Genomic DNA, 27,567 nt, shown 5'->3' with positions numbered 1-27,567 from the left:
TTTTTAGATCCTCGTTGGTTGCCTTTAAGTGTTACAAAACCTATTTAGTTCTTTGTTGGCTCATTTCAACCTGAAGTAAATGGAACTGAGTGCACACAGAACAAAGGGCAGCCAAGTATACTTTTCATAAGCAAGCCACATGATCAGTGCTGTGGTGTATAGCAGGCGTTTTTCATTGACTGATATGGGATTTGTTTTTGAAACAATCTGTGTCATGAATGCCTCTCACACTTGCAAACTTTGCTGACTAATTGGCATGTGTCTTCCTCATTCTTTGGATGGGGACCCCTCCCGGTCACATTACTCATATTCTGCTTCCTTGTTTCACTATTGACATTGGCAGGCAAAGAGAAAAGCCAAGCAAGTGAATCAGCAAGGTAAAGTCCATTTTAATTTACACATTTACACCAGGCTTCACTCTGCTATCTGATAATCCTCACAATCCATCAAAATATATTAATCAGCTGATTAAGAGCAGAACGTCGTTTTAAAGCAGCATTTCTCAACCTTTTTAACATGGGGGTAGCCTCAAAAATAACTTCCAGATCTCAGGGAACTCTTGTTAATTACCATATCTTCAGTTCACAGTACATTAGACTTAAGAATAAGCTGAGATCTAAGAATAAAGGAATGAAGAATGTGGCTACACACTGTGTTTGACCACCCAGGACTATTCTGTACAACAAAATTATTTTCTGTAATAACAAAAAAAAAGTTAATAATGGGCAGAAAAGAAACACAGACAGTGAAAATTGTAGTATTTTGTCACATTGAGAGAGGCCCATTATATTGGACAGTGAAAAAAGTGCACTCGCTCCATTAAAATGCTCTCTGACATTAATGGTTAAAGGAGAATTATATAGTGTTGCTCAGTCGGAAAAGGATCCTCTTAAATTAATGGTCATTGGGAGGACTCCTTTACGCTAGAGGTCAGTGATAGAAGGGGTATGTCCCATGCTGGTGGAAAGATTGCTACTTACATTTGTGGTCAGTGTGAAGAATGTCCCTCTAACACAAGGATCTCCAAAGGGCCAGTTTAATGTTATTAACACTTTAAGAGGGCTGAATTGTGGCCAATTGGATTAGAAAATATTCTAGGCCCAACATCAGTGAGAATAAACCTGGCCTCAGTGTGGGTGATCTGTAGGAAAAGGAGTAGTACCCCCTCACTGGTGTTTGTGGGAGGAAAAGTGCCCCATGATTGGTATCAGTGGAAGAAATAGCATCCTATCAGTGATACTAAAGCCCCATACACACGGTCGGACTTGTACAAACTTTTCCGTGGACTTTTGTACAAAGTGTGTTGTCCACAAGTTTGTATTGCATACACACGGTCGGACTTTTTGACAACAAACACGAACGTAATGACGTCACAACGTACTGACGCCGCTTCAAAAGAGGATGTTCAATGACTCCAGCGCCACCTTTGGTCAACTTCTGTATTGTAGTCTGATCGTTTGCAATGGTTCTGAGCATGCGTGTTTGTACCTTGTACAAAAGTCCGATGCTTTTGCATACACACGGTCGGACTTTGCTCCATCGGACTTCTGTTGTCAAAAAGTTTGTCCGTTCGCAGAGCCAACAAAAGTCCGATGAAAACAGAAAAAGTTTGTCCGATGGAGCGTACACACAGTCGGATGTTGCTCCAAAACAGCTAATTTGCATGTTTGTTGTCAAAAAGTCCGACCGTGTGTACGGGCCTTAATAGGAGGAACCATGTCCCATCATTGATACTAGTGGGATAAATAGTGCCCCATCATTGGTATCAGTGGAAGAAATAGTGTCCCATCATTGATACTAGTGGGAGGAATAGTGCTCCATTGTTGATACTAGTGGTAGAAATAATGCCCCATCATTAATGTCATAAAAGTGCCTCGAAAGCCAGATAAAGGTTAGCAAAGGGCTGCAGCTGGCCCTCTGGCCAGAGTTTTGGACTGCTGCCCTAACAGATATCCAGATGTCGGAGCAGTTACTCATCTAAGAGATAGAAATTACACATTGCTCAAGGGACCCCTAGCAATTTCTGGAAGAACCCTGGTTAAAAAGGCTGTTATAGTGCAACACTGCCTTTAGGCTAAGTTCATACAAATATTGGGGAAAAAAAATCTGAAATGCCTATAACAGTATACGCAGTTTTTATGTGTTTTAGATGTGATTAGGAGACATTTTGTAAAATTGTCTTAAACTTTATTTTTTTAGGGAAATCTATTGAGGCTATGCACAGAGCAAATGCTTGTCAAATGCGTTTGTGGCACCCTTTCCGTTAATTTAAATCAAGCCCTTTGACACGCTTCACCAATGCCTGCCAAACATGGCAGGAGAGAACAAAAAGCAAACCCAACTACACTATGATTTCGCTCCTTTCACATGGGTGTCAAAAACAGGCAGCTGGTCCTCATTTTGACCACCCACCTACAAGAGGAAATGGTGCCGCTCGGGTGATCACACCTTGCCGCAGCCACCTGTCAAACTCTCCCTTGTAAATGAATGGGACTGTGCCACAACCAAGAGCTAAAGCATTTTGTTTTTGCAGTTGCAGCATGCCTTCCTAATTCAAAATCACTGTTTAGCATTACAAAAAAGCCAATAAACAAAAAGAAAACAGGCAGCAATATTCAGGTGGTAGTTGTCTAGCAGAGAATGTTTCAGTGTTGCTTGTAACCATTAGGGACTTTTACATATAATGTAATAATGCACCTAAGTCCAGGGCCCACAAACTATTCAATACAAGGGTCAAATTGTTTATTTTAAAATATCTGTCTGAAAAAAATCCATATCGGAGCTATTTTTAAATTGGAGTTCCCATCTGAGTTACCCTTTACATCATGGTCACCATCAGAGTACCCCTTAGATCAGAAGTGGAGACCATAGGCAGCATCTGCTGATCTTAATCCTTAATCTGGTTACATTGAGAATATGCCACTTATTTTAGCTGCATAAAATCTTGTAGCGGGCTGAAATCACACCAGATCGCATCAAAAGTAGTGAATGCACTACTTTAAAAAACGCACAGCAATTGAATCGCATTGTATTACTGTACCATGCGAGCAAACGCACTGCATTTGCGACCGGCGCTTTGGGTGTCATGACATTAACATTAACACCCGCTGCAGATCACAACTGCGGTGTGTTTTCAATGCAGTGTTGGAAACGAGCATGGCATGCACACGGAGGGGGAATTCGAGGGTGGAAGAAGATTTGTGCTGGGAAGAGAAGGCTCTGTGCGAGGAATTTGGGGGGGGGGAGATTTGTGGTTGAGGGGGAATTTTTGCCCTGCGCCCCCCACCCCAATGCACCTTGTCCCCTTGTTGATGAGGACAAGGACCTCTTCCTGACAACCCTGGCCGCTGGTTGTCGGGGTCTGCGGGCGGGGGGCTTATCGGAATCCGGGAGCCCCATTTAATAAGGGGACCCCCAGATCCCGGCCCCCCACCCTATGTAAATGAGCATGGGGTAGATTGTGCCCCTACCCATTCACCTGGAAAAAAAAAAGTAGTGTAATGTAGTGTTAAAAAATACAGCAGACAGTTTTTGACAAGTCTTTTATTAAACATTTTCTTCGCCATGTCTTCCTCCATCTTCTCCCGCATCTTCATCCTCCGGTCTTCTCATTCTGCTCTTCTGTCTCCGGTGTTGTTCTTCCTCTGCCGCCGCCACCGCTGCTACTGCTCTCGCCGACGATCCTCCTCCGATGATGCGGGCCGCTGATCAGTCGGCGCCGATGTCCTGCAGTGCTTAAATGAGGGGGCGTGGCAATCAGATAACGTCACTTGGAGGCCACGCCCCCTTGTGACATCACTGACCCATCATGCCCCAGGCGGTGATGTCACAAGGGGGCTTGGATAGATATTTCTACAACCTTACACCTGTGATCATTTCAGGAGTGCATGCTTGTATTTGATGCATATACTGTATGTAAATAAATGAATACAAATATAACAATAAAAAAAGTGTGTTTCACAGTAGCATAATCTATGACATCTTTCAGGGAGAGAAGGATTTAAAAAAAAAAAAAAGACTTTTAGCTATTTTTTTAAAAATGTTGTGCTTCTCTGCAAAGTGGCATGGAACACTATAGTCTGAACCAGTGTTTCTAAACCATTTTTCAGTCAAGGCACCCTTAAATATTCTGCGCAATCCTGAAGCACCCATTCTAAAACAAAACGAATAGTTTTACATATTGGAACAACATTCAAACATGTAGGACACCCAACAATAGAGATAATCTATCCCCGGACCATTGCAAACTGGTACTCCCTCAGTTTCTTATCCTCTCTCTGCTAATGTGACCCCGACAGAGGCAGAGGAGGGGCAAACAAGGAGGCTGTGCAGGCACCCAACATTATCCTGATGAGGTCATTGGTTGTTAGAATACCAGTGGCCGATCTGCACAGTGCCCAAGCATGTAATTAGACAGAAAAGAAGGGGGGGGGGGGCAGAGCTGAACTTTAGTGGTAGAGGCCCTCTGCTCCCTGCTCACCACTATCACTTGTAAACTCAGAAGTCCGGCTTCTACAAATGACCGCTTGTCTCCTAATGGCTCCCATATATATGATCTCCTGACCGGCTGCCACTGAGTGCAGGATGGGGACAAGGGAGATGCTGGTGCCTGGGGTGCAGTGCAGAGCCCGACACCTCCACTGGATGGTCTTCCTGCAAGTGAGAGAGGCAGAGCCACCTGCAGTGCGCAGGGCGGTACTAGAGACGGCTGGGTCCTTCAGTTTTATACAGCAAGACAGGTGGAAGATGGTGGAGCCTTTAAGGAGGGAGGGAGGAGATGGGGCAGTGGAGATGGGTTGAGGGTGAAAGTGAGATGTGAATAGGGGATGAAGAACTTTTTTTTCAGCTTTCAGCGCTGATGCACTTTGAATGACAATTGCGCGGCCATACAACACTGTACCCAAATGACATTTTTTTCATTTTTTTCCCACAAATAGAGCTTTCTTTTGGTGGTATTTAATTACAGCTGGGAGTTTTATTTTTTGCTAAACAAACAAAAAAAGATGCAAAAAAAATGATGTTTAATAGTTATAAAATTTTTCAAACAGGTCATTTTTCTCCTTCATTGAAATGCGCTGATGAGGCGGCACTGGTGGGCACTGATAGGCACAGATAAGATGGCACCGTTGGGCACAGATAAGGCAGTACTGATGGGCAAAGATAAGCCAGCACTGATGGGCAAAGATGGGCACAGCTAAGATGGCACTGATGGGTACCACTGATAGATGGGACTGATGGGCACTGATAGGTGGCTCTGATAGGTGGCACTGCTGGGCACTGGTAGATGACACTGATGGGCACGGATATGTGGCACTGAGGTGCAGCACTGTTGTTGAGGCAGATTGCGGGCACTGATAGGTGGCAGTATGGGCACTGATGGGTGGCACTATGGGCACTAATGGGTGGCACTTTTTCCTATATTTAGGTGGCACTGGCAGGGGGCATGTGGGCACTGATGAGCTGGCCCCAGCTCGCCGTGATCGGCTTTTTTTTTTTCTCCTTGCGCTGTCAGGGCGAGGAGGAAAAATAGCCGATTATCGGCTATGTTGTGATCACATGATCAGCTGTCATTGGCTGACAGCTGATCATGTGGTAAGGGATCGATCCCGTCATTCGGCTATAGCGCGCATCTCAAGCGGTTAAGACCCCTCTACTGTTAGTGAAATTTGACCACAGCCACTATTTGATGCAGTTTGAAGGGTGTGTGGGGGAGGTTGGTTTTGGGGTCGTTTTTGTGTTCCTGCACCTATTTTTTGAGAGAAAAAAGGCCCTGGTGCCTTTTCTCCATGCCCCTGTTGAATCCCAGGCCTGGTACAGGAGGACTGTCTCTACCCCCACTATCAGTGGCCCTGGATAGCCCACACCCACTATAGACTGACTCTGGGTCACAACAGTACAAAAGTAAATGTACTCCTGTGACTCACAAGCGAAGTACAGCCAAAAAAGTTTTGGCCATAATTTCTTTTTAATATATCCCTACTAGATTATTTAAGATTTTTTTTTTTTTGGTAGGACTCAGTTTCACACATGACTGAGATAGCAAATCGGATTTTATATTAGAACTTAAACTGGCTATACACTGACCAAAATCCAGCCTGTTCAGCATGGACATGTATAAAACTATCCATGTATTCCAGTAAATAAATTGGCCGATAAGTCTAAAATCCTGTTTTTTGTAATGCAACACACTACCGTGCATTGCAACGGCCTACAATGCAAGCCCATTGATTTGGAGTTGGGGTGCCATTTAAAAGGAATGACACTGCAACACTGTAACATATATTATGGTAATGCATGCACAATGCAGAAATATAAATGGGCCCTAAAAGAAATCTGGAGCATATAAAGATTACCCGTCTCACCTAAACTGCTTTCTTGTTTTTTCTACTATTTCCAAAAGAATAATAAACGTAATTACAACTTTTTAAGATGTTTACATTTTCTGTATGTTTGTATCGTAACTTTTATGTTCTGCAGATGCAAGAGTGACTCCATGGCTAAGATGTCCTCTGTCAAGATTGTTCATTTATACTCCCTTCTGAGCTTCGCACTGCTCATCTCTAAAGTGCAAGGAAATAATGAGAGGCCTATAATAGGTAAGGTGTAGTTGTTTTTTTATGCACAGCTCTCTTGTGTGTGCTGTACAATCTCAATATAACAAAATGAGGGAGTTATGACTTATCTGTAAATTCCTTATCTTGGAGTACAGGACACAGGCTTATAGCCATAGACTATGGGTTATATGCAGTCTACCTTTAGGTGACTGGACACTGGCAAAGAACTTTGCTAAGGCTGCCCCTAGTGCACGCTCCTAAAACCCCACCCATTCTGTGAAACTCCAGTTTTTTTGGGCAAAGGATAAGGAGAGAGCACAGGAAACAGAGGAGAGCGTCATGTTTCCCATACTATACTCCAAGATAAGGAATTTACAGGAAAGTCAAAATTCTCTAAAGCTATAATATATTTCAGACATGAAATATGAACAAAGCCCTTCCTTCTATACTGTGTGCTTGGCTCTATTCAAAACATTGGATGTGATTTCTCGCTGCTGCCTCGTTCCTCTATTATCTGCATAAGTCAATTTTGACAGCTTTTCCAGACTCCAAGAGAGAATTGGCGATGGGTGATGAAAGCTCTAGTACACAGCCTGTGATTGAAAGCCTGTGCACTGTTATGAGGGTGGGTTCCTTCCCTCTAATTCTCACTAAGCCCTGCAGTGTGAGTTTTCAGATCCCCATACCCCGCTTTTCAGTGATGTAAAATGTATGATTTAGAAGACTGTATAGAAGAGAGGACTGCAGATAACATGGTACAAGCTATGTAGGAGGATTTGTTTCATCTCTGTGTTTCACCTCAGGCTAGTCACTTCACTGTGTATATGTAAGGGGATACACTCACTTTAACCTAATTGTACAGTACAAGACACAGGGCTGTAGTCATAGCCAATGGGACTTCCCCAAGCAGTAAACTGAGGGTGGGCAACAGCATAGCAAATTGAACAGGACCATAAAAATAAAGGAAGTACCCTAAATTACTGATCAGATGTCATCTTGTGGTTGAAGCTTGCATCAATTGAGGCCTAAACATCCACCTTGTGAAACCTCAAGAACATGTAAGCACAGGACCAGATAGTAGCCTTGCAAATCTAAGGTATAGATGCTTGATGTTGGATCGCCCAAGAGACACTAACAGATCTGGTGGAATGAGCTCCCATATGTAAAGGAGAGGAACATCACCTCTAAGCCCTTGTACACACGGTCGGACATTCCGACAACCAAATCCGTCGGATTTTGTCCGAAACTGGTGATGCATACACACGGTCAGACAAAGTTGTCGGAAAATCTTCGGAACGTGATGACGTTATTTAGTTACGATGGGACTATGTTCAGGCTAGTAGCCAATAGCTTTGGTCTAGGAATTTGATCTGAGCATGCGTGGCACTTTGTCTGATCGGAATTCGCTACAAACGATTGGACAAGGTCCGATCGGATCATGTTGTCGGAAAATTTTATAGCCCAGCTCTAAAACTTTGTCGGTCGAATATTCTGATGGAAACAGTCCGATGGAGCCCACACACAGTCGGATTATCCGACAACACGGTCCAATCGGACATTTTCGGTTGGAATGTCCAACCGTGTGTACAAGGGCTAAGGGTGTAAACCCTGGAAATAAGTTATGTGAGCCAACTGGCAATGGTGGAGTAGGAGGCAGGATATCCTCTATGAGAGGCTGTAGGGAGGACAAAAGGGTACTTTGTAACGCAAAAAGTAGCTGTAGTTAAGTAGATCCTGACAGGTACAGTATGACAACATCTAAGCAGTGCAGGGAAATTTTCTTGGTGTGTTTCTGAGCAGGAGAGAGGGAAAACAGAAGAGTAACCTAATTGAAGTGAAACAAAGAAACCACCCAGTATAAAAGAACATTTTGGTCTCAAGACCACCTTGTCTTTGTGCAGTGCAAGAAAATGCTTAAAGTGGTGTTGCCACCAAAAAAATAAAACTACTTAAAATTCGTAAAAAAAAAAAAAAAAAAAAAATTATTGGCAAAAAAAAATTTTTTTACTCACCTCTAAATACCGGTTGCTAGGGGGTCCCTCGTAGTCTGCCTTCTTCATTGCCCGGGCTGGTGACATCACTTCCCCTCGCGCCGCACATTCACCTGGGACCTGTCATGTGTTCCAGGTGACTGTACGGCATATCACGGCGCCCTGCGCCGCTCGCGCATGCGCAGTGGATGCCCGGCTGTGAAGCCACAGCCGGGTGCCCACAGTATGCATGACGGTGCCGCGAGCGGAGCGGGGAGCGAGGGGGGGGGGCTTCGTTCCCACGCATCGCTGGACCCTGGGGCAGGTAAGTGTCCGATTATTAAAAGCCAGCAGCTGCAGTATTTGTAGCTGCTGACTTTTAATTTTTTTTTTTTTAGGGGGTACCCCACTTTAAATTCTTACAAGAAAGGGCCACCAGCTCAGAAACATGCATAACAAATGTAATGACTACTAGGGAGGCAATTTTGCATGTAAGATCTCCCAAAGAGGCATTTCTGATTTGTCTTAAAAGGGATGGGTTTCTGGAGTACACAGAGGGCTAAGTTCAAATCTCGAACTGGGGGATTAATATGAGCATCTCCCTGAAAAAAAGACTTGATTTAAGGACTGTGGGGAAAGAGGTTTATGAAAAGGTATGGCTATATGATCAAGAGCAGATTGAAGAAAGGACAAGGTACAAACAGATAATCCTTGAGACTCATATAATTGTCCTTTCACCAGGCAAAGTTGGCCTTTGAATGCGCAATGATAGATCTTGGGATTATATATCTTCTTGCTCTGCATAGATGTGTGAAGCCTTCATTAGGGTGTGCACCCCAAAGCTCAAACACACATGCGTGTGTGTATATATATATCTGTATATATGTGTGTGTGTGTGTGTGTGTATATATGTATATATATATATATATATCTGTATATGTGTGTGTGTGTGTGTGTGTGTATATATATATATATATCTGTATATGTGTGTGTATATATATATATATATATATATATATATATATATATATATATATATATATAGTGTGTGTTTGTATATATGTATAGATATTTATATTATACACACTCACTCAGAGTTAAGAAGTACGCTATGTACCTGATGCACTGCTTAGAAGTATGCAGAGGTAAAGAATGCATATCTTTATATCCAGTACAGAGCTGTCCTCTCTACCCCACATAAAGAATACCAAAGATAGGGGAGAGGGGTTGCTGCTGTAGGGCAGTTAAAACGTATAGCAGCAATGTGCATACTGCCAGTGCAGGCTTTAGGAGGAGTTGCCACCAAGACAATAGAGCTATGCACATAGGGTTGCCACCTTTTCTTTAAGCCAAACACTTTAGCGGCACAGGGACAATTTTGTTTTCTGTAGTATACACTATAGGACTATAAAAGACCTGGGACACATTTGGGAGTATTAACTATGCAACAAACAGTGGGGGTGACCAAACTGCTCCTGCTGACCTCATCCTCATGCCCCCAGTGATGCCGAACCTTCCCCCAGGCAGACGCTCGCATCTTCTGAACAGCAACAAATTTATGTGCAACTATCTCGGTTACTTGGGGAGCCCTAGCCCAGTCTAAGTAAATAATGTGTCTGTGTTTCAGGTAGACTGAAACCCGGACACATGATTTAAAACCGGACTGTCTGGGTGAATCCTGGACAGGTGGCAACCCTTTGTTCACATCCCCTGTCTCCTCCTCCTCCTTTCTCTGCTCTCATCGGGATAGTGCAGAGCGCAAACTGCTGGGAGAGAAGCATGTCACTTGTACACATAGAAGCAGGGCTTCTGTGTGTGCAGGTGACAGTAGTGAGCGGTGGGCAAGGGGCTAGCGCCAGAGGTGGTGGAGATGGGTTCTGGCTGGAAGAAAAGCCCTGTTTGCACAGGGTTGAGTGTGTCCAGACCCAACCCTGTGTGCTTGCCTATGTTGCTCTGTGTAAGGTGGGATGACTGAATCAGATATACCCCTATACTTCAGAACTTGGGTTCAGCAACCATGCTGTTAATACCAGTGACCAAGAAGCAGGGTGGAATTGGGGGTCTCTGCAGAAAATCATGACATAAATCAGCTTGAATGGAGTCTAAAGAATCACCAGGGCAACTACTGTGAAGACTAGAGGAACCCTTGCCCTTGCTACAAATCTGTGCAGTTTGCTGTTGAATCTGGAAGCTAGGATGTCCACATCTGGTTCCCCCCTTCATTGACCAAGATTCTGGAAGATCTCACGGACAAAGACCATTCCGCTGGGTCTATGTGTGGTTAGTTAAAAGTGGTTAGAAATTTCGGGGCCGGTTTCCGGCCTTCCAGGACGCCGGGGCGGCCACACGAGGCTGATCCTATTCAGGCAGCCAACACGTTTGGATACACCGACTGATTGGTGGGCGTTTGCACCTGTAGCCAATCTCCAGGCTTTATATACGAACCTTCCTTCATAGGAGGTGTATATTCATCCAGGAGGAAAGAAACCTGTACCCGTTGTTAGGTGAGCATTTATTTCCCCTTTGTATTTGACCTATATTTGGTGATACACTGCACCAAAACAAGCCTTTTTACTGGCTGTTTAATATGAGGACTGATCTAAACTAATTTACAGATCGGACTTCAGGAAATACGTTGTAGGGACTGCGCCAGTTACCACTTGTGGACTAACGCCTAAGTCGCCGTCCCTCATCTTTACCTTCTGGAACAGTTTCCCATTAGGTCTTACAATTCAGGTAATAATCTCACCACTTGCCTGACTATTCCAATGACGCTAATACACCTGTTTGGCATTTTCTCACACACCACACCTACACACTTTTCTTATATGTATATATCATCATGCACTTGACACTTTTATTGATCATGTCCCCTACCACTGTCACCTAGTTTAGCGCATCTTGTTTTTGCACACTTTCACATGTGGTGTTTTCTTGTTTGTTTGTTACATGACCCGCATATATCATTATTTATTCATTTTTTCACTTTTTCACCATTCCCTTGCGCACTTTTTCTTTTTCTGCTTAAGTGTATACTTACACCGTCTTCACACAGCCCACCTCCCATCACCTTTTTATTTCTCCTTTTTCCCTTTTTTCTTTTTTCCCGTCCCCCTTCTTCTGCGTGTCATGGCTCACACACCAACACACATTTACACACCTACTCATTCCAGGCCATTTCTTCCTTCGTTCCCCTCTTTCTTAGGCTCCTTGGACTCCCAGGCATGGTCCCCTTTCCCCCCTTTTTTCTTTCTTTCTTTGTCCGGGTTTTAGAAAGCATGTTATATGGACATTTGGACAATTGGGGGTGCAAGTGTGTGTATATATATATATATACATGTGCACAACCTTTGGCATACATAATGGGGATATGATATCATTATCCCCATATCATGTATGCACTCCATGTTTCCAATATTAAATAATCCTCGCTTTCAATTATTCAATTAATTAATTTTTTGCCATTGTTGGGATCTTGCTGCAGGTGTGACCCGCCATATCTTCGGTGTACCCTTACTCGCACCTACCCCCCCCGGAGTTTCCTCTTCTGGGGGGCAAGGCAATAGTGTGACCTCCCGCGAGTCACGCCAGTGGGTGTGTGACGCTGCCTTCTCTTCCATCTGGCATCTTGGCAATACATACGGACCAGGTACCACTCAAGATGCGTAAAGGAAATTGAGACATTGCCTTATGGGAGAACCTTTCTTCTGAAGCACTATAATCCATCTTATCTACCTGGAAGTACATTATTGGGTAAACCATTTTTAAATTAATATTGGGTATCCCTAATATGTATAACACCGGATTTATTTATTCAGTGTAATCTTGTTTTTCTTTTAACAGACCACCATCTCTGAAGAAGACCCCCTTTGGGGTCGAAACGCGTTAGCTTTATGCTCTCACTGTTATCTACTCATACAGTGTAACATAGTTGTGTCTGTTATTTTACTTCCATGTGACATTATATGTACTTTATATACATGATTTTGTCTGTTATCCAAGTGTTCAGGTGAAGCTCATGTTTGTTTTTACCAATTATTATTAAAATACCTTTTATACTACTTCTATTGGCTTCTATTACTGTCTCTTGCTGCCTAAAAACCCCGTTTGTGGGGGAACTAGTTCTATTTGTATCTACTTGGGGTGAGCAGCACCCTCCTAGCTTTTTACAGCACTGTGTTCTTATTTGATTGCTATGTGTGGTTAGTTTAGGATTTTCACCTGTCAATTGTCCACACTGGGGATGTGGATGTCAGAGGGAGCTGGAATGTGAATTTCCACCCAGAAGTGGATCAGTTTGGTTACTCTCCAGGCAACTTAATTTTTGGTGCTCCTCTGGTTTATGTAGGCCACTACTGTGGTATTTTCTGACTACCATGACTGGGTAATCTTGCAAACACTGGAGGTCCAGTGCTGTGTAATTAATTTCTGGTTAATTTACAGAATGTTGATGGGGAGTCTTGACTTCACTTACCCCCCAAGAAGTAAGGTGGATGTCTATTATTACCACCTTCCAGGAAATGGGAAGGAATGGCTTTCCTGATTCCAACTAGAGGTCGACCGATATATCGGGCGGCCGATATATCGGCCGATATTTGCCGTTTTTTAAATAATCGGCATCGGCCGATTGTGCTGATAAAAAGCCGATTTAGAACTACAGCGGGACTTTGAAATGACTTCTGTATAGAAGTCAGTGTGAGTTGCCTGAGTCGTCATAGCAACACTTTCCTCCTCTCTGGGCAGACTGCCAAGAAAAGAACTAAATGATACAATGTTTACACTTGAATGAATGAAGTCATCTCTGTGTGTAGAAGTTCTCAGTTTAACCATTTAAAGACTAAATCTTTTCTGACACTTGTTGCTTACAAGTAAAAATCCTGTATTTTCTGCCAGAAAATCACTTAGAACCCCCAAAAATTATATGTATTGTTTTAGCAGAGATCCTAGGGAATAAAATAGCGGTTGTTGCAATATTTTATGTCACACGGCATTTGCACAGAGGTCTTTCAAATGCATTTTTTTGGGGAAAAAAATACACTATTTAAAAATAAAATAAAAACAGTAAAGTTAGCCCATTTTTTTTTTCGTCCAAAAGTTTTGACTACCTGTTTTTATTTAATACATAGGTTTTTTTTTTTTTTTTTCTAAATCATACATACAAGTAAACTGATTGGAGGTTTTTTTTGTTTAATAAATGTTTAAATGTAAGAAATTTTCTGTATCACGTATGAAGGCCGCTTTCACACTGGAGCGGGCAGGCGTTGATGGTAAAACGCAAGTTTTAGCGGCTCTTTACCATCATTTTAGCGGTGCTATTTGGCTGCTAGTGGGGCACATATAACCCAGCTAGCGGCCAAGGAAGAGGTTAAATGCACCCATGAAGCACTGCTGCCAAATCGCATTGCATGCGCTTCGGCAGTGGTGCCCATTCATATCAATGGGCAGGAGTGGTGGCGGAGCGGTATACACCACTCCAAATGTGCTGCTTGGAGGACTTTTTTTTAAGATCCTGCCAGCGCATCGCCTCAGTGTGAAAGCACTCTGTCTTTCACACAGACTGCAGGGGATCCGTTTTGCAGGCACTTTACAGGCGCTATTTTTAGCCCAAAAGCGCCTGAAAAACGCCCCAATGGGAAAGGTGTGTTAGATCAAGGGGGATTAAAAATAAATAAATAAATAAATAAAAAAGGAAAAAAAAAAAATAAATAAAATAAAATCGGCCTAACATATCGGCCCAAAAAAATCGGCATCATATATCGGCTATCGGCCGCCATGATTTCTAAATATCGGCATCGGCCAGAGAAAAACCCATATCGGTCGACCTCTAATTCCAACGCAGGTTTTGAAATCTAAAATGCCAAGCAGAGAATTGCCTGGCTGGATATACGCATGGCGTGGTCTAGAAGGTCAATCTGTTTGTTCCAGGAGATGAGGATGTTGACTTAAAAAGTCTTGGAGTGCAATTGGGCTAAGGGGACTGCCTCAAAGAAAACTATCATTAGGCCCAGAACTCTCATGCAGAAATAAACTGAGGGGTGCCTTTTGGATCTACTGGACTGCATGTGGGACCATTCATGATTGGACCCAGGTACTGGGAAATGGCCCTAGAACTATTGCATTTACTTTGGCATGCACAGCAATATGTAACCTTTCATGATGAATAGATGGAGGATGAAAATAGGCACCACCTTCCATAACTGGAACATATAGATTGGAAGCTGAAAATGTGGGACTTTTTAGGTGTAAAAAATCATTTCATTTACTTGTACAATGATATCATAATAAAATATATCATGGGGCGTGGCTTGGCGCCGGACGTGAATGGCCGCCTGAGGAGAAAGCTCCCGCTCTCCAAAGACAATACCAAGCTTCACGGAGGACATACCTCAGCCAAACATGGGTAAGGGAGACCAGAACACTTCCGCGCCGAGGTCCCGGTCCCCGCGGGGTGGAGAGAGCCAGTCGAATAGCGGGATTCCCGCGATCTTCAGGCCGCAGCAGCGGGACACGCCGCCACTCACACAGGCCGCATCTCAGGCAGCGTGCTCTGGTAATGCTAGCCCAGAGCGCTCGTCTCTCAGTCAGCCCAGCCCAGCGCACAATACAGCGCACACTACAGCCAGCGCTGCCCAGCCACTGTTCCTACATGACATGCAGTCAATTGCCACAGACATAAAGAGCACACTGGCTGCGGCCATTGGAGACCTCAGGCTAGATGTACAGGCTATGGCCGCACGTCTGGACAGAATGGAACAGGTCACCAACATGCAGGAAACCGCCATCTCGCAAGTGATGCGAACCGCAGACCATCACACCATACAAATCAGGGAGATGAGTAGGCACTTAGAGGACCTTGAGAACAGAGGACGGAGACACAATATAAGGATCAGAAACCTGCCTGAAAATGTCGACCCCAGCAACCTTCAACAATGCGTTCAAGCAATCTTTAATGGTTTGCTAGATAGACCTCCTGATTCGCCAATAGAATTTGAACGGATGCACAGGGCTCTGCGTCCCAGGGGTAGAGAAACGGATCCACCACGCGATGTCATTTGTTGTCTTGTGAATTTCCCCCTGAAAGAAGAAATTCTCAGACACGCAAGGGAGAGAAGACAGGTTTTCCATGAAGGCTCTGAAATCAAGCTTTTTCAGGACTTGTCACCAATTACCCTTCAGCATCGGAAAGATCTCCGTCCCTTATTGGATGTTCTGAGAGCGAGAAATATTGCTTACAGGTGGAAGTTCCCCTTTTGCCTATCCGCCTCAGTGATGGGTCGCACAGCCCTCCTCCGGGTCCCGGAGGACCTGCGACAATTCTGCAACATATTGAATGTGCCTATCCCACATCTGCCTGATTGGCACAACGAACATCGCAGCTCAAATCCCCGGATTGCTGACCAGGGAGAGGATGCCATGGACTGGAACGCACAGCGACATCGACGCCAGAGGTCGCCTCCGTCCTCACCGCCGCCTCAGGCAAGGCCTCCCCGGGCAAACAGTAGCCCCTCAGCTTCGCCAGTCCACAGAAGGCCTCGGCAGGAGGCCTGAGGGGGGCATACTCCTAATTCTGAAAGCAATGGATCCACAGAATTCCTTCGTCCCATTATGCGTTGCCACAAACTATTAATCTACAACTTCCTGGTGAAATAGTTCTCGGTTTGAAGTGATCACTCCGTACTTCATATCAGTTTTTGGTTACTTGACTATCTTCGGCTGTTTCTGCTCTCGGTGATTTCTTCATCCTAAGGCCCTCACCCACAGGAGTATTTGTCTATCCAAGCTCTCATGTCCTTCACTGATGTCGCTCCCAGCCAGCAAGGAGACCACCTGATGTCTGGGATTTATCCTCGAATCTATGTACTAGGCACCCAATATTCTATGGTTTGGCCTTTCATTTTATTCATATATTTACTTATGCTGGCACTTCCATGGCTTTTATCCAAAAGGTATTTTGTATACAACAGGGGTTCCATACCTCGTCTTGAGCAAACTTGGAGCTGGAGTGACTTCTCCCACCTGTTCTCTTACTACCGACCCCTTGGACAATCTACTCCATATATGGGAACATTCACCCGTGCCCCGGAGCTCTGGAGTTTGAGGAGTCTCACCCGTCCCCCCATTCTAATAGAAGGACATGTTGCCCTACGATCCAGGTACATCACAGCATCTCAGCGCACCCCACAGACATGACGCAGCAGGACTTCCACCATTCTGCCAATACTTCGGGATGATACCGGATTCAACCGCACCGAGATGGGGTATGGGACAATATCTGAGTTTGCTGCTGGAGTATTTGTTTAGCCTTGATACATGTTACAAGTGTAGTCATGTTCAGCTCGATAAGTATATATATATGCTTATTCTCATTTATGTATTTCCCAGCTTGCGCAGGACAGGGGGGGGACCAGCACCACATCTTGGACCCCTCCTCATAACTTCTGAGGGGGGGGGTTAAGAGTTTTAGCGGAGACTTCTCTGGTCCCCATCGGGGCTCTTCCACATCCCAACCGAGGAGGGGGGTTTCTCATCACGCATACATACCCAAGCCTCAAGCAAGAGCCTCTTCTTGCCTCCCTAGCAGTCATTACAGATAGTCATGGCCGCTGTATCCCCTCTTGTCCTGCAGATCTTCATATACTCTCATGTATGTATTGGTGGACCACTGAGAGACCATAGGCACGAATCATCTACTCCCTGAGGGCACATATTGAATCACATCGCAGAGAGTTGTTGTTCCAACATTATTTTAGACTCACGCTTTGGATGCGTCACTAAAGGTTTCTGACTTCAGCTCACTTCCCTACATTTACCAGCGTAACACCTGTCCCAATTTCCGAGGAAGTGCTCACTAGTGAGACGCTTCTGGGTCATGTTCCCAATTCCCCTATTGTGGCGACCCGTGTGGGTATTTACTACCCATGTGCAGATCCATAGCTTAATTTGATTCAATTACATGTATGTGCTCTTCCTCTCTTGGTTCGTTTATCTTTGGTTAAGGTTTCAATTACTTGTTGCGGCTGCTTTTATGACCAATAGTTCCGAGCCGCCTTATTATCTTTTTAGGTTCTCTTGTCACATGCCTATGTTTATGTTTGTGTTTTTGCTCGTTGATAGTCACGATAAAATGGCTCCTCCTCTCGACATTGACTTTGACATACTCTGACATTCTATCAGTGTGTCCCGCTGATACACTGGAAGACTTTCTCTCCACCCACCCCTACATCTCACTTAGACCTTCCTCTGACATACACACTTTGGTCCTCTGAGACGGGTCGAGGCTTGACACGACCGATCCTTGCAACCCCCACACAGCAGACTCGGTATATCTGCTGCATTCACCCGGTAACCACAGACTATTTTGGGAAGAATAGCAGGTCTATCTCTTCCACCGGTTTAGATATCCCCTCGCCCCGACCCCTTCCTCCCAGGGAGTTTCTCTCCTTTTTTTTTACTTTGATTAACCCTTCTCTCTCCCCTTTATCCCACATATTTCCCCTCCCCTGCATATCCACTCATACGTGCTCCCCCCCCCCCCCTTCTCCTACGTGTAGCCCCAACACGACTCAAGTTGAAGCTTAATCACGGTACATAATAATAATCTCCCCTATCTACCTTTGACTACACTCGACGTCATGTCTCCCATCAACACCCCGAACCCTCTCACGCTTAAAATAATCTCCCTTAATGCAAAGGGGCTAAACACTCCGGAAAAACGATCACAGGTTCTCCGATGATGAAAAGTAACAAAGCTGACGTTATTCTACTACAAGAAACGCACTTCAGATCTAATAACATTCCAAAACTAGAAAATTATCAGTACCCTACAGCATTCCACGCAACGAACCCCCTAGCTAAGTCGAAAGGTGTATCCATATTGTTAGCGAAAAACTGCCCTTTGGAGATTACGGACTCATTATCAGACCCAGAAGGCCGATACCTCTTAGTCAAGGGTCATGTACATAACAGGCCGGTCACCCTGGCCAATGTATACGCGCCTAATGTGAAACACGTCCCTTTCTTCTGCAAACTGGCTTCTCTTCTATCTTCTTTCCAATCGGGAATGATTATTCTAGGCGGGGACTTCAATGCACCCCTTAATCCCGTACTCGACTCTTCAACGGGGGCCTCTTCGATCCCATATAGAGCCTTGCGTCAGATTCGATCACAAATACATAGCCTACTCCTACACGACTCTTGGCGTACTCTTAACCCTGATGGAAAGGACTACACATTTTTCTCTCCTCCTCACCAGAGGTATTCCAGAATCGACTATCTGTTTATCTCACAACAGGACCTACACCTCCTGACCAAAGCCACCATTGAGCCTATGTTTATCTCAGACCATCACCCCATTTCCATTTCACTTACTCTACAGGTATCACTGGACAGATCCAAAATATGGCGCCTAGACCCTTCACTACTGACAGACCAGGCCAACCTAGATCACATACAATCATATCTAGATTCATTCTTCCGCATAAATAACACACCAGACACACACCCCATCACGCAGTGGGAGGCTCACAAATGTTCAATTAGGGGGGAATTCCTAATGCTTTCAGCCAAACGTAAACGTCAAGCTCGCATCCGAGAGTTACTAGCGCAAATTAAATCGCTGGAGGCAGCACATAAAAAAACACAGGCTACATTGACTCTGCAAGATCTCACACACGCACGATCTCTCCTGCTTGATGAACTGAATCTGAAAATGAGAAAAAAACTTACACTTTCCCGTAAGTTATTTTATGAACATGGTAATAAAAATGGAACGCTCTTAGGCCGCGTACACACGCGCGGACTGTTGGCCCAACTTTGTCCGTCCAACAGTTTGAGCGAACAGTCCGCTCAAACTTAGCATGGACGGACATGGCCACACACGACGGACGAACAGTTTGCTGAAACCGTGCGCGATGACGTGAACGGCACGTACGACGGGACGAAAAATACGACGTCCTATACACTGCAATGCAACCTTCCGACGTGGAAATCCTTTCTGAGCATGCGCGAGACTTAGTTGGCCGAACAAGCCTACACACGAGCGAACAGTCCGCTGAAACCTTGTTTCAGCGGACAGTTTTTCGGAATTTCCGTAAGACCTTGTTCGGCCAACTGTCCGCTGAAACTGTCCGCTGAAGCCCCACACACGAGCGGACTGTCCGCCCAAACACTGTTCAGCGGACAAGGTTGGGCGAACAGTCCGCGCGTGTGTACGCGGCCTTAGCCAGAGCATTGCAGGGAAAGAGAGCTTCACAAACGATTCGAAAGATTAGGAACTCTGATGGGTCTCTACCGACCAATAACAGAGATATAGCAGCTTGCTTCAAACAATATTACCGTACCCTGTACAACATAGCCCACCAGAACGCCCAACAGACCTCACAGGAACACAGGACATCCGCTATTAGGGACTTCCTGACCCAGTACGCACCCAAATCATTGTCCCAAGAAACTGCCACCTCTTTGGAAAAACCAATTTCCGGGGAGGAACTCATCCAAGCTCTCAAACAAATGAAAAATGGCAAAAGCCCAGGCCCAGACGGATTCACGACAATATACTACAAAACCTTCCTAAACAACCTCAGTGGCCCTCTCTTAACCACTCTAAATTCCATTACATTAGGAGATACCCCTTCTCATCGTCTTTTGGAGGCACATATAACGGTGCTTCCGAAAGATGGGAAAGACCACACCTTAGTTACGAATTACCGCCCAATTTCGCTCCTTAACGTGGACACAAAAATTCTGGCCAAAATTTTATCCAATCGCCTTCTCCCGCTGGTCCCGCATCTCATCTCCCCTGATCAGGTAGGCTTCATTCCTGGCCGAGAAGCCAGAGATAACACTATCAAAGTCATTAACATCCATTCATACCTAAAGTCTTCTGAGCAGAAAGGCTTCTTCTTATCCTTGGATGCGGAGAAGGCATTCGACAGAGTGGCCTGGGATTACATGTCTGAGACCCTTAGATCAATAGGTCTAGGGGACAAGATGCTCAAACTGATTCTCACACTCTACGCGCATCCCACAGCTCAAGTGAAAGCCAACGGCCACCTGTCGAATGCCTTCCTGGTCAGGAATGGGACGCGACAAGGATGCCCTCTATCACCACTCATATATGTACTCACCCTAGAGCCGTTCCTCAACCGTCTCCGTAGCAACCCTGACATTAAAGGTATTATTACTCCGAAAGGTGAATTCAAAGTCTCTGCTTTCGCGGACGACATTTTACTTTCTCTTTCAGAACCCCATATTTCCCTCCCTAACCTCTTGATGGATTTTAGGGAATTCCAAGCAATTTCCAACCTTAAAATAAATTTCGATAAATCACACGCCCTAAATGTTTCCTTACCAGCGGAGACGGTAGCTCTATGCCAAGCCAATTTCCCCTTCTCTTGGAATGCCAAGGCCATATCATACCTTGGGATCCAACTCCCGACACAATTGACTGACCTGTACTCTTTGAATTTCTTGCCATTGTTACATACAATAAAGAAAGACTTACTTAACTGGGACAACCCTTCATTTTCCTGGTTCAGTAGGGCTGCAGTCCTTAAAATGAATATTTTGCCCAGACTTCTTTACGTCATGCAGGCCGTTCCAATCCATATTCCACCAGCCTTCTTTACTACGCTGAAAACCCTATGCTCCAAATTCCTCTGGCGCAACAAACGCCCCGGCATAAAATTTGACCTTCTGGCAACACCCGTGTCTAAAGGGGGCATAGGTCTTCCCGACCTACCAAATTACTACAGGGCCTGCCTGCTCACTAGAGTAGTGGATTGGAACATCCATGCATCTACTAAAAAATGGGTAGACCTAGAAGATCAAGTAGCGGAAATGCCCCTAGCAACAGCCCCATGGCTACCAGCCAATCGCATCCCGCGCACAGCTTCCACGCACATTCTTATAGGCCCCACGCTACGTTGCTTCCACAAAGCATGCTCCAAATCACACCTAGCCACTGTACCGGGTCCTATGACACCAATCCGCACTAACCCGGATTTCCCTCCGGGAATATCCCCGAAGTTTCTGGCCTCTGGGTGGCCACACACTCACATGAGAGTTAAACACTTCTTCCAGGGAAACTCCCTTATGTCTCGGGAAAGACTAGCCACACAAATGAAGGACAAGAAACTTTCCCTATGGCCTTACTTACAAATTAAGCATTTCCTATCTAGCCCTCAACACAGATCACATTGGACCAGAGCTCTGACTCCATTTGAAGCACTATGCTCGGAGTCTGTACCACAAAGACACTTGATATCATATATTTATCAGATCCTTTTTAGTAATCACCCAAGGAAACATAAAAACTGTCATTATTGGCAAAAGGCGCTTGCGATCTCCATCACAGAAGACCAATGGGAACAAATATTTGAATACACTCTCAAGGGCTCAATAAACGTGTCCACACAAGAGAATGGTTACAAAATTCTCAATCGTTGGTATAGAGTCCCAACCCTCATCAACAAATACGCACCGGATACCTCAAACCTATGTTGGCGATGCAAATCCGATCCGGGCTCTCACGTCCATATATGGTGGTCGTGCCCCACACTCCAAAAATCCTGGCAGGAGGTTCACAAATTAACATCAAAAATTACTTCGTACTCTCTGGAATTCTCCCCAGCACAATTATTACTCCATCATACTACTTTATCTAGACGCACTTACTTTAGGTCTTTAACAATGCACCTACTAAATGCGGCAAAGTTGTGCATCCCTGTCCATTGGGGCACATCTAAGACTCCTTCAGTCAAGGAATGGTTTATAAGGATTAATAGAACTGCTGAAATGGAAGAACTCATAGCCATTGCTCAGGAAACCATCACTAAACATAATGCACGTTGGGCCTGCTGGTCCCACTTTAAGACAACCCCAGAGTACAAACGCATTATGCAATTGCATACCAACTGAACAAATGCATCCCTTCTCCCCTCTGGATTTTGCACCTATCTGTACCGTGGGGGGGGGGGGGGGGGTGGAAGAGACTGGTCAAAGTCCGGGGCTAGATTGGCGGCATGCGCCCCCTCCGGACGGGCCCGGTCTCGTCCTCCCCTTCCCTTCTCCCATTTGCTTCCTCACGCAAAAAAAAAAATCCTTTTTTTATTTCCCCTTTTTTGGGAAACTCCTTTACGAACTCGAATCTTTAATGTAACAGACTCCCCCCACACACCACCTTCCCCTCTTTCCCCCCCTCCCCACTCCCAATCCCATATACTCCTCTAGTAGGTACAACTAAAGAAACCAGCTGGTCTGGTTACCTAATAGCATCTACAGCACATAAGATTCAAAATACGATACGATAAGATACGCCTGACGTTAGAATGTTCCCCGGACGGACACTTACACATCCTAATTCTCGAAACACGCATCGCTGACTTTCGTGATGCATGTTTCTACATAAGAATTTGTATCGAGACTAGGGTGACATACACTCACGACTACATGAGTACGAAATAAGAAAATCCCTTTTGCATTGTGTTTACAACCATTATCTAAGGTCAGTTAAGAAAAGCTTTTCCTGTAAATCTCGCCTTATATCCTTTGCAGCCTACAGTTATTACTGTTAAAGTATTCTTTTGTAATGACTTTATTTCTGGAATATGTATGACATGTTTCTATATCCGTCACTATACCCTTTTGTTTATATGGTTGTACCTCAACGATCTGTATTATCACTTATGTTCAATAAAAATCTTGAATGGAAAAAAAATAAAATAAAATATATCATACAAAATAGTGGCCATATTTACTTAGTTATTAGTACATATAGCACAAAACCATTCTTGAGTCACATGTTATTATAAAAATAGTGGCTTTAACATGTTTCGCGGATAGCTTAATCAGGAAGGCATGCTATCCAAACACACACATCTGTCTGTAGTGAAATCTCTGAACTACATCAGATCCCAATAGAGAGGATCCCCCCCCCCCCCCCCAAAAAAAAATACACCACTCGGATTCACCAGAAGGAGCCCAAAATGTGAAGTGCAGGAGGGGAAGAAAGGAAGATAGGGTGTTGTACTGATACTTTACTAAAAACATTAAGTCAAAGCAACCACAAGAGGGCATCCATATACTGCATTCTGTGGCTTTAGGAACATGAATGAAAACTATCATCCAAAGTTTGTATTTTCAATTGATGTATGCCAGTATTTACATTCATGACTCTGGCCAGAAAGGAGAGATCCCAACACAGGAAACGTGTTACTGATCAGATCACTGGATGAAAATAAAGGAAAAAGAAGAAACTAATACAGCCAGCACATTTAGGGACAAAAAAGCTGCAATACATAACATTTTTGTTTTTAGGTAAAATACCACTTAAAAGTCTGTCTAAACCCAATCACTAAAATGTCAGTTAAGTTTACATGTGTACTATACAATATTGTTTATACTTTTAATATCTAAAGCTTTAATAAAAATATTACCAGGCGATTCTGCCTTGAAAAATACTTTATTCATTCACTGGCAACTGTTGTCTACCAACTTGCTCATGTGTTGTCAACCCTGTCATGTATGCCCCTGCAAAAAAATTGCAATCGCCCAGGCCCACACACATCACGCAGGCATAGTGCTCTGTTGACGCTATCAGGAAGCAGCTCCTAGGCAATGATGCACGGCCAACGTTGGAGTGAAAGCATCTACACAAGAAGTGTCCGAAATATGCAGGAGAGCAGCAGCACTGAGATGCAAAAACAGGTGAAAAAAGGTGAAAACGCTGTTTTATGGAAAAAAAAAATGTATGATGTACAGTGAAATAGCAAGCTAAAAGTCATCTAGTTAGAGTTGAGATCTCCTTTAATTGTATTTATAGATGCAGCATAAATTCTTCTCCACTTGTCTTCTTTAGGGATTATAACTCAAGAGGTGTCGGATGAAGTATTCCTCCAGTATGGGAAAACCTACATTGCAGACTCTTATGTGAATTATTTAGAGTCCGCTGGCTGCAGAGTAGTTCCTATCCGGTGAGTACATACATATTAGGATCAATATTAGACAACACAATGAATACACAGCTAAAACTAACAAGAACACTTGTAATTGGTGTAAATGGGAAACAATTAGTAGTAGTTGGTCACATTCATCTGGACTTGTTATGTAATGCTGAAGATATTTTGCCACTTATCCAATCCACCTGATTAATGAGATCAGAACATGGACATGTTGTTGCCTGCTCTGAGGTCAGGGTGTCCAGTATCTCCGTCCTCATTCCATAGCTCCCAACTGTTCCTGATTTCGAGGGACTGTCCCTGATTGGAACAAAGTCCCTCTGTCTCGCTTATCTCCTCATTTGTCTCTCATTTTGGTCTGATATAGTTGTATATAAAATGCACTATTTATCTTTCAAAAAGTGTTTCCCGGTGCTAAACATGTCAACATGTCATCCAATTTCTAAATTGCTGCGTTTGTAAGTTTCAGAAGCCAGTATAAAGGAATAGTAGTTGTAAAAAAAAGCACTTGTATAATTCTCCTTTACATACTTTCTTCATACTTTTGGTAATAGGTGTCCTTCGTTTCCATTCTCAAAACATTCAGAGGTATGCTCATTGCACCCCTCCTACCCTCCCAGTCTCTGCGAGTTCTGTACTGGGGTGGGATGAGCCTGAATAGGTAGACTTCCCAATTGGGTACCCTTATCTCTTGATTGGTGGTGGGCAGATCCGTAGCCGCTATGCATTTCAAAAACAGCTTTCAAATCTGCCCACTGCCATGCTAACAGTAAAGTTGACCTGATGGGAAACAAGTCTCTCAGTTTCCTATCAGGCTCTGCTCACCTGGTTGCACTTCCATATTTGCATAATGACATCACCAGTATACCCAGTATAACCCAGTATAACCCCATATGTCATCTGAGTGCTGTTCTTAAAGTGGAACTTTGAGAGAAAAAAACCTTTTGGGAAACAGGCAGGATTTTATTTTACAGTATGCCTCTCCTTCATTAAAGTTATATTACCTGCCTGCCTGCCCTGTACACTGAACTAAGCACACTCAGCTCAGTGTACAAACTTCAGTAATGCAGACCGGAATGAACTGGGCCAGGCCAATGAAAATGGCCAAAGATTGGTACTGGCAAGCAGATCCAGCCGAACATGAGTGGCCAATGGGGAGTCCCAGGCAGGGGCGTACCTAGAGCATTTGGCACCCGGGGCGGATGCTATATCTGGCACCCCCCACCTTAAAATGTAAAAACACCCCACTGTGCCCCCTGCATACCTCTGCATCCTTCCATATCTTTTTGTCACTACTGTGTACCCCCCTCTCCACAACTGCACCTCTGGACCCCTTTAAATTACACATCACCCTGCACCTCTGGACCCCTTTACATTACACAGCACCCTGCACCTCTGGACCTCTTTACATTACACAGCATCCTGTACCTCTGGACCCCTTTACATAACACAGTACCCCGAACCTCCTGACCCCTTTACATTACACAGCCCTTGTACATATGGACCCCTTTACATTACACAGCTCCCTGCCCCTCTGGACCCCTTTACATTAGACAGCACCCTGAACCTCTGGACCCCCTGCATGTTACACAGACCCCCTACAGTGCAGACCTCCCTACCGTACAGGCCCCCATCTACAGTGTAGAACCCCCTACAGTACAGACCCCCTACAGTACAGAATCCTCACCTACAGTGCAGACCCTCCTACAGTACAGACCCCCCCTACAGCACAGACCCCCCTACAGTACAGAATCCTCCCCTACAGTGCAAACCCTCTTACAGTACAGACCCCTCCACCCTACAGCGCAGACCCCCCTACAGTACAGACCTCTCCCCCCTACAGTACAGAATCCTCCCCTACAGTAAGAACTCCCCTACAGTACAGACCCCCTTACAGTGCAGGCCCCTCCCCTGCAGTACAGACCCCCCCTACAGTACAGACCCCTTCCCCCTACAGTGCATACCCCCCTACACTGCAGACCCCCCTACAGTGCCAAATCTTCCCCTACTGTACAGAACCCTCCCCCTATAGTGCAGACCCCTATAGTACAGACCCCCCTACAGTGCAGGACCCCCCTACAGTGCAGACCTCCCTACAGTGCAGGACCCCCCTTACATTGCAGGACCCCCTCTACAGTGCAGGACCCCCCCTATAGTGCAGGACCCCTCCTACGGTGCAGGACTCCCCTACAGTGCAGGACCCCCCTACAGTAAAGAACCCCCCTACAGTGCCAAATCTTCCCCTACTGTACAGACCCCTCCCCCTATAGTACAGACCCCCCCTATAGTACAGACCCCCCCTATAGTACAGACCCCCCTACAGTACAGGACCCCTCCTACTGTGCAGGACCCCCCCCCACAGTGCAGACCCCCCCCACAGTGCAGACCCCCCCCTACAGTGCTCAGACCCCCCTAACAATACAGCCCCCCCCCACAGGCCCATAATGTACCTGAACACACATGAAGAGCCCAAGGCAGTGACATTGCGGGGGGAGGTGCGAACAGCACCCAAGTGGAGTAACACCTGACAGCTCAGTGATCCGGGACCCGGCGCAATAATCCCCTTCTCTCTGTGGTCACGTGACTCACGTCGCGCCGTTCTGATCAGTCTCGGCAGCGGCTGTCACTCACAGCCGAGCAGAGTGAAGCCACCTCCCCCTCCTTGTCTACACAGTGCTGTGCATGGAGGAGGGGGAGGCGGCTTCACTCTGCTCGGCTGTGAGTGACAGCCGCTGCCGAGACTGATCAGAACGTCGTGACGTGACCACAGAGACAAGGGGATTATTGCGCCGGGTCCCAGATCACTAAGCTGACAGGTGTCACTCCACTCGGGTGCTGCTCCCACCCCCCCCCCCCCTGCAATGCTGCCCACTGCCAGTGCCTTGGGCTCTCTGTGTGGGCTGTGAACCCCCGGCGCTGTCTCCTCTTCAGTTGCGGAGGGGGAGGGTGCTGGCCTGTCACCTCCCCCCAATGTGTGGCACCCGGGGCGGCCCGCACCCCCCGCCCCCCACTTAGTCTGCCTCTGGTCCCAGGAGACCATAGTATAGAAGATGAGTATACAGTGGTTCAGGGCCGGATTAACATAGG

The 27,567-nt window shown here is 45.3% G+C and overlaps 1 protein-coding gene across 1 annotated transcript in view; it reads left to right on the top strand.

Moving 5' to 3' along the window:
- The first annotated feature begins 229 nt into the window (after nucleotides 1–229).
- The window catches only part of LOC143960926 (gamma-glutamyl hydrolase-like), a 54,947-nt gene continuing 27,609 nt past the window's right edge, over nucleotides 230–27,567 (top strand). The window contains exons 1-3 of the mRNA XM_077469958.1: nucleotides 230–377; nucleotides 6,478–6,596; nucleotides 24,381–24,495. Of these exons, the coding sequence (XP_077326084.1) occupies nucleotides 6,494–6,596; nucleotides 24,381–24,495 (218 nt within the window). The 5' untranslated portion in view covers nucleotides 230–377; nucleotides 6,478–6,493. The remainder of the gene's footprint in view (nucleotides 378–6,477; nucleotides 6,597–24,380; nucleotides 24,496–27,567) is intronic.

Source organism: Lithobates pipiens, unplaced genomic scaffold, assembly GCF_037356315.1.
Source record: "Lithobates pipiens isolate NorthernLeopardFrog02 unplaced genomic scaffold, aLitPip1_a1.2 Scaffold_8, whole genome shotgun sequence".
NCBI classification, from domain to species: domain Eukaryota; kingdom Metazoa; phylum Chordata; class Amphibia; order Anura; family Ranidae; genus Lithobates; species Lithobates pipiens.
This window is presented reverse-complemented; position numbering and strand designations above follow the sequence as displayed.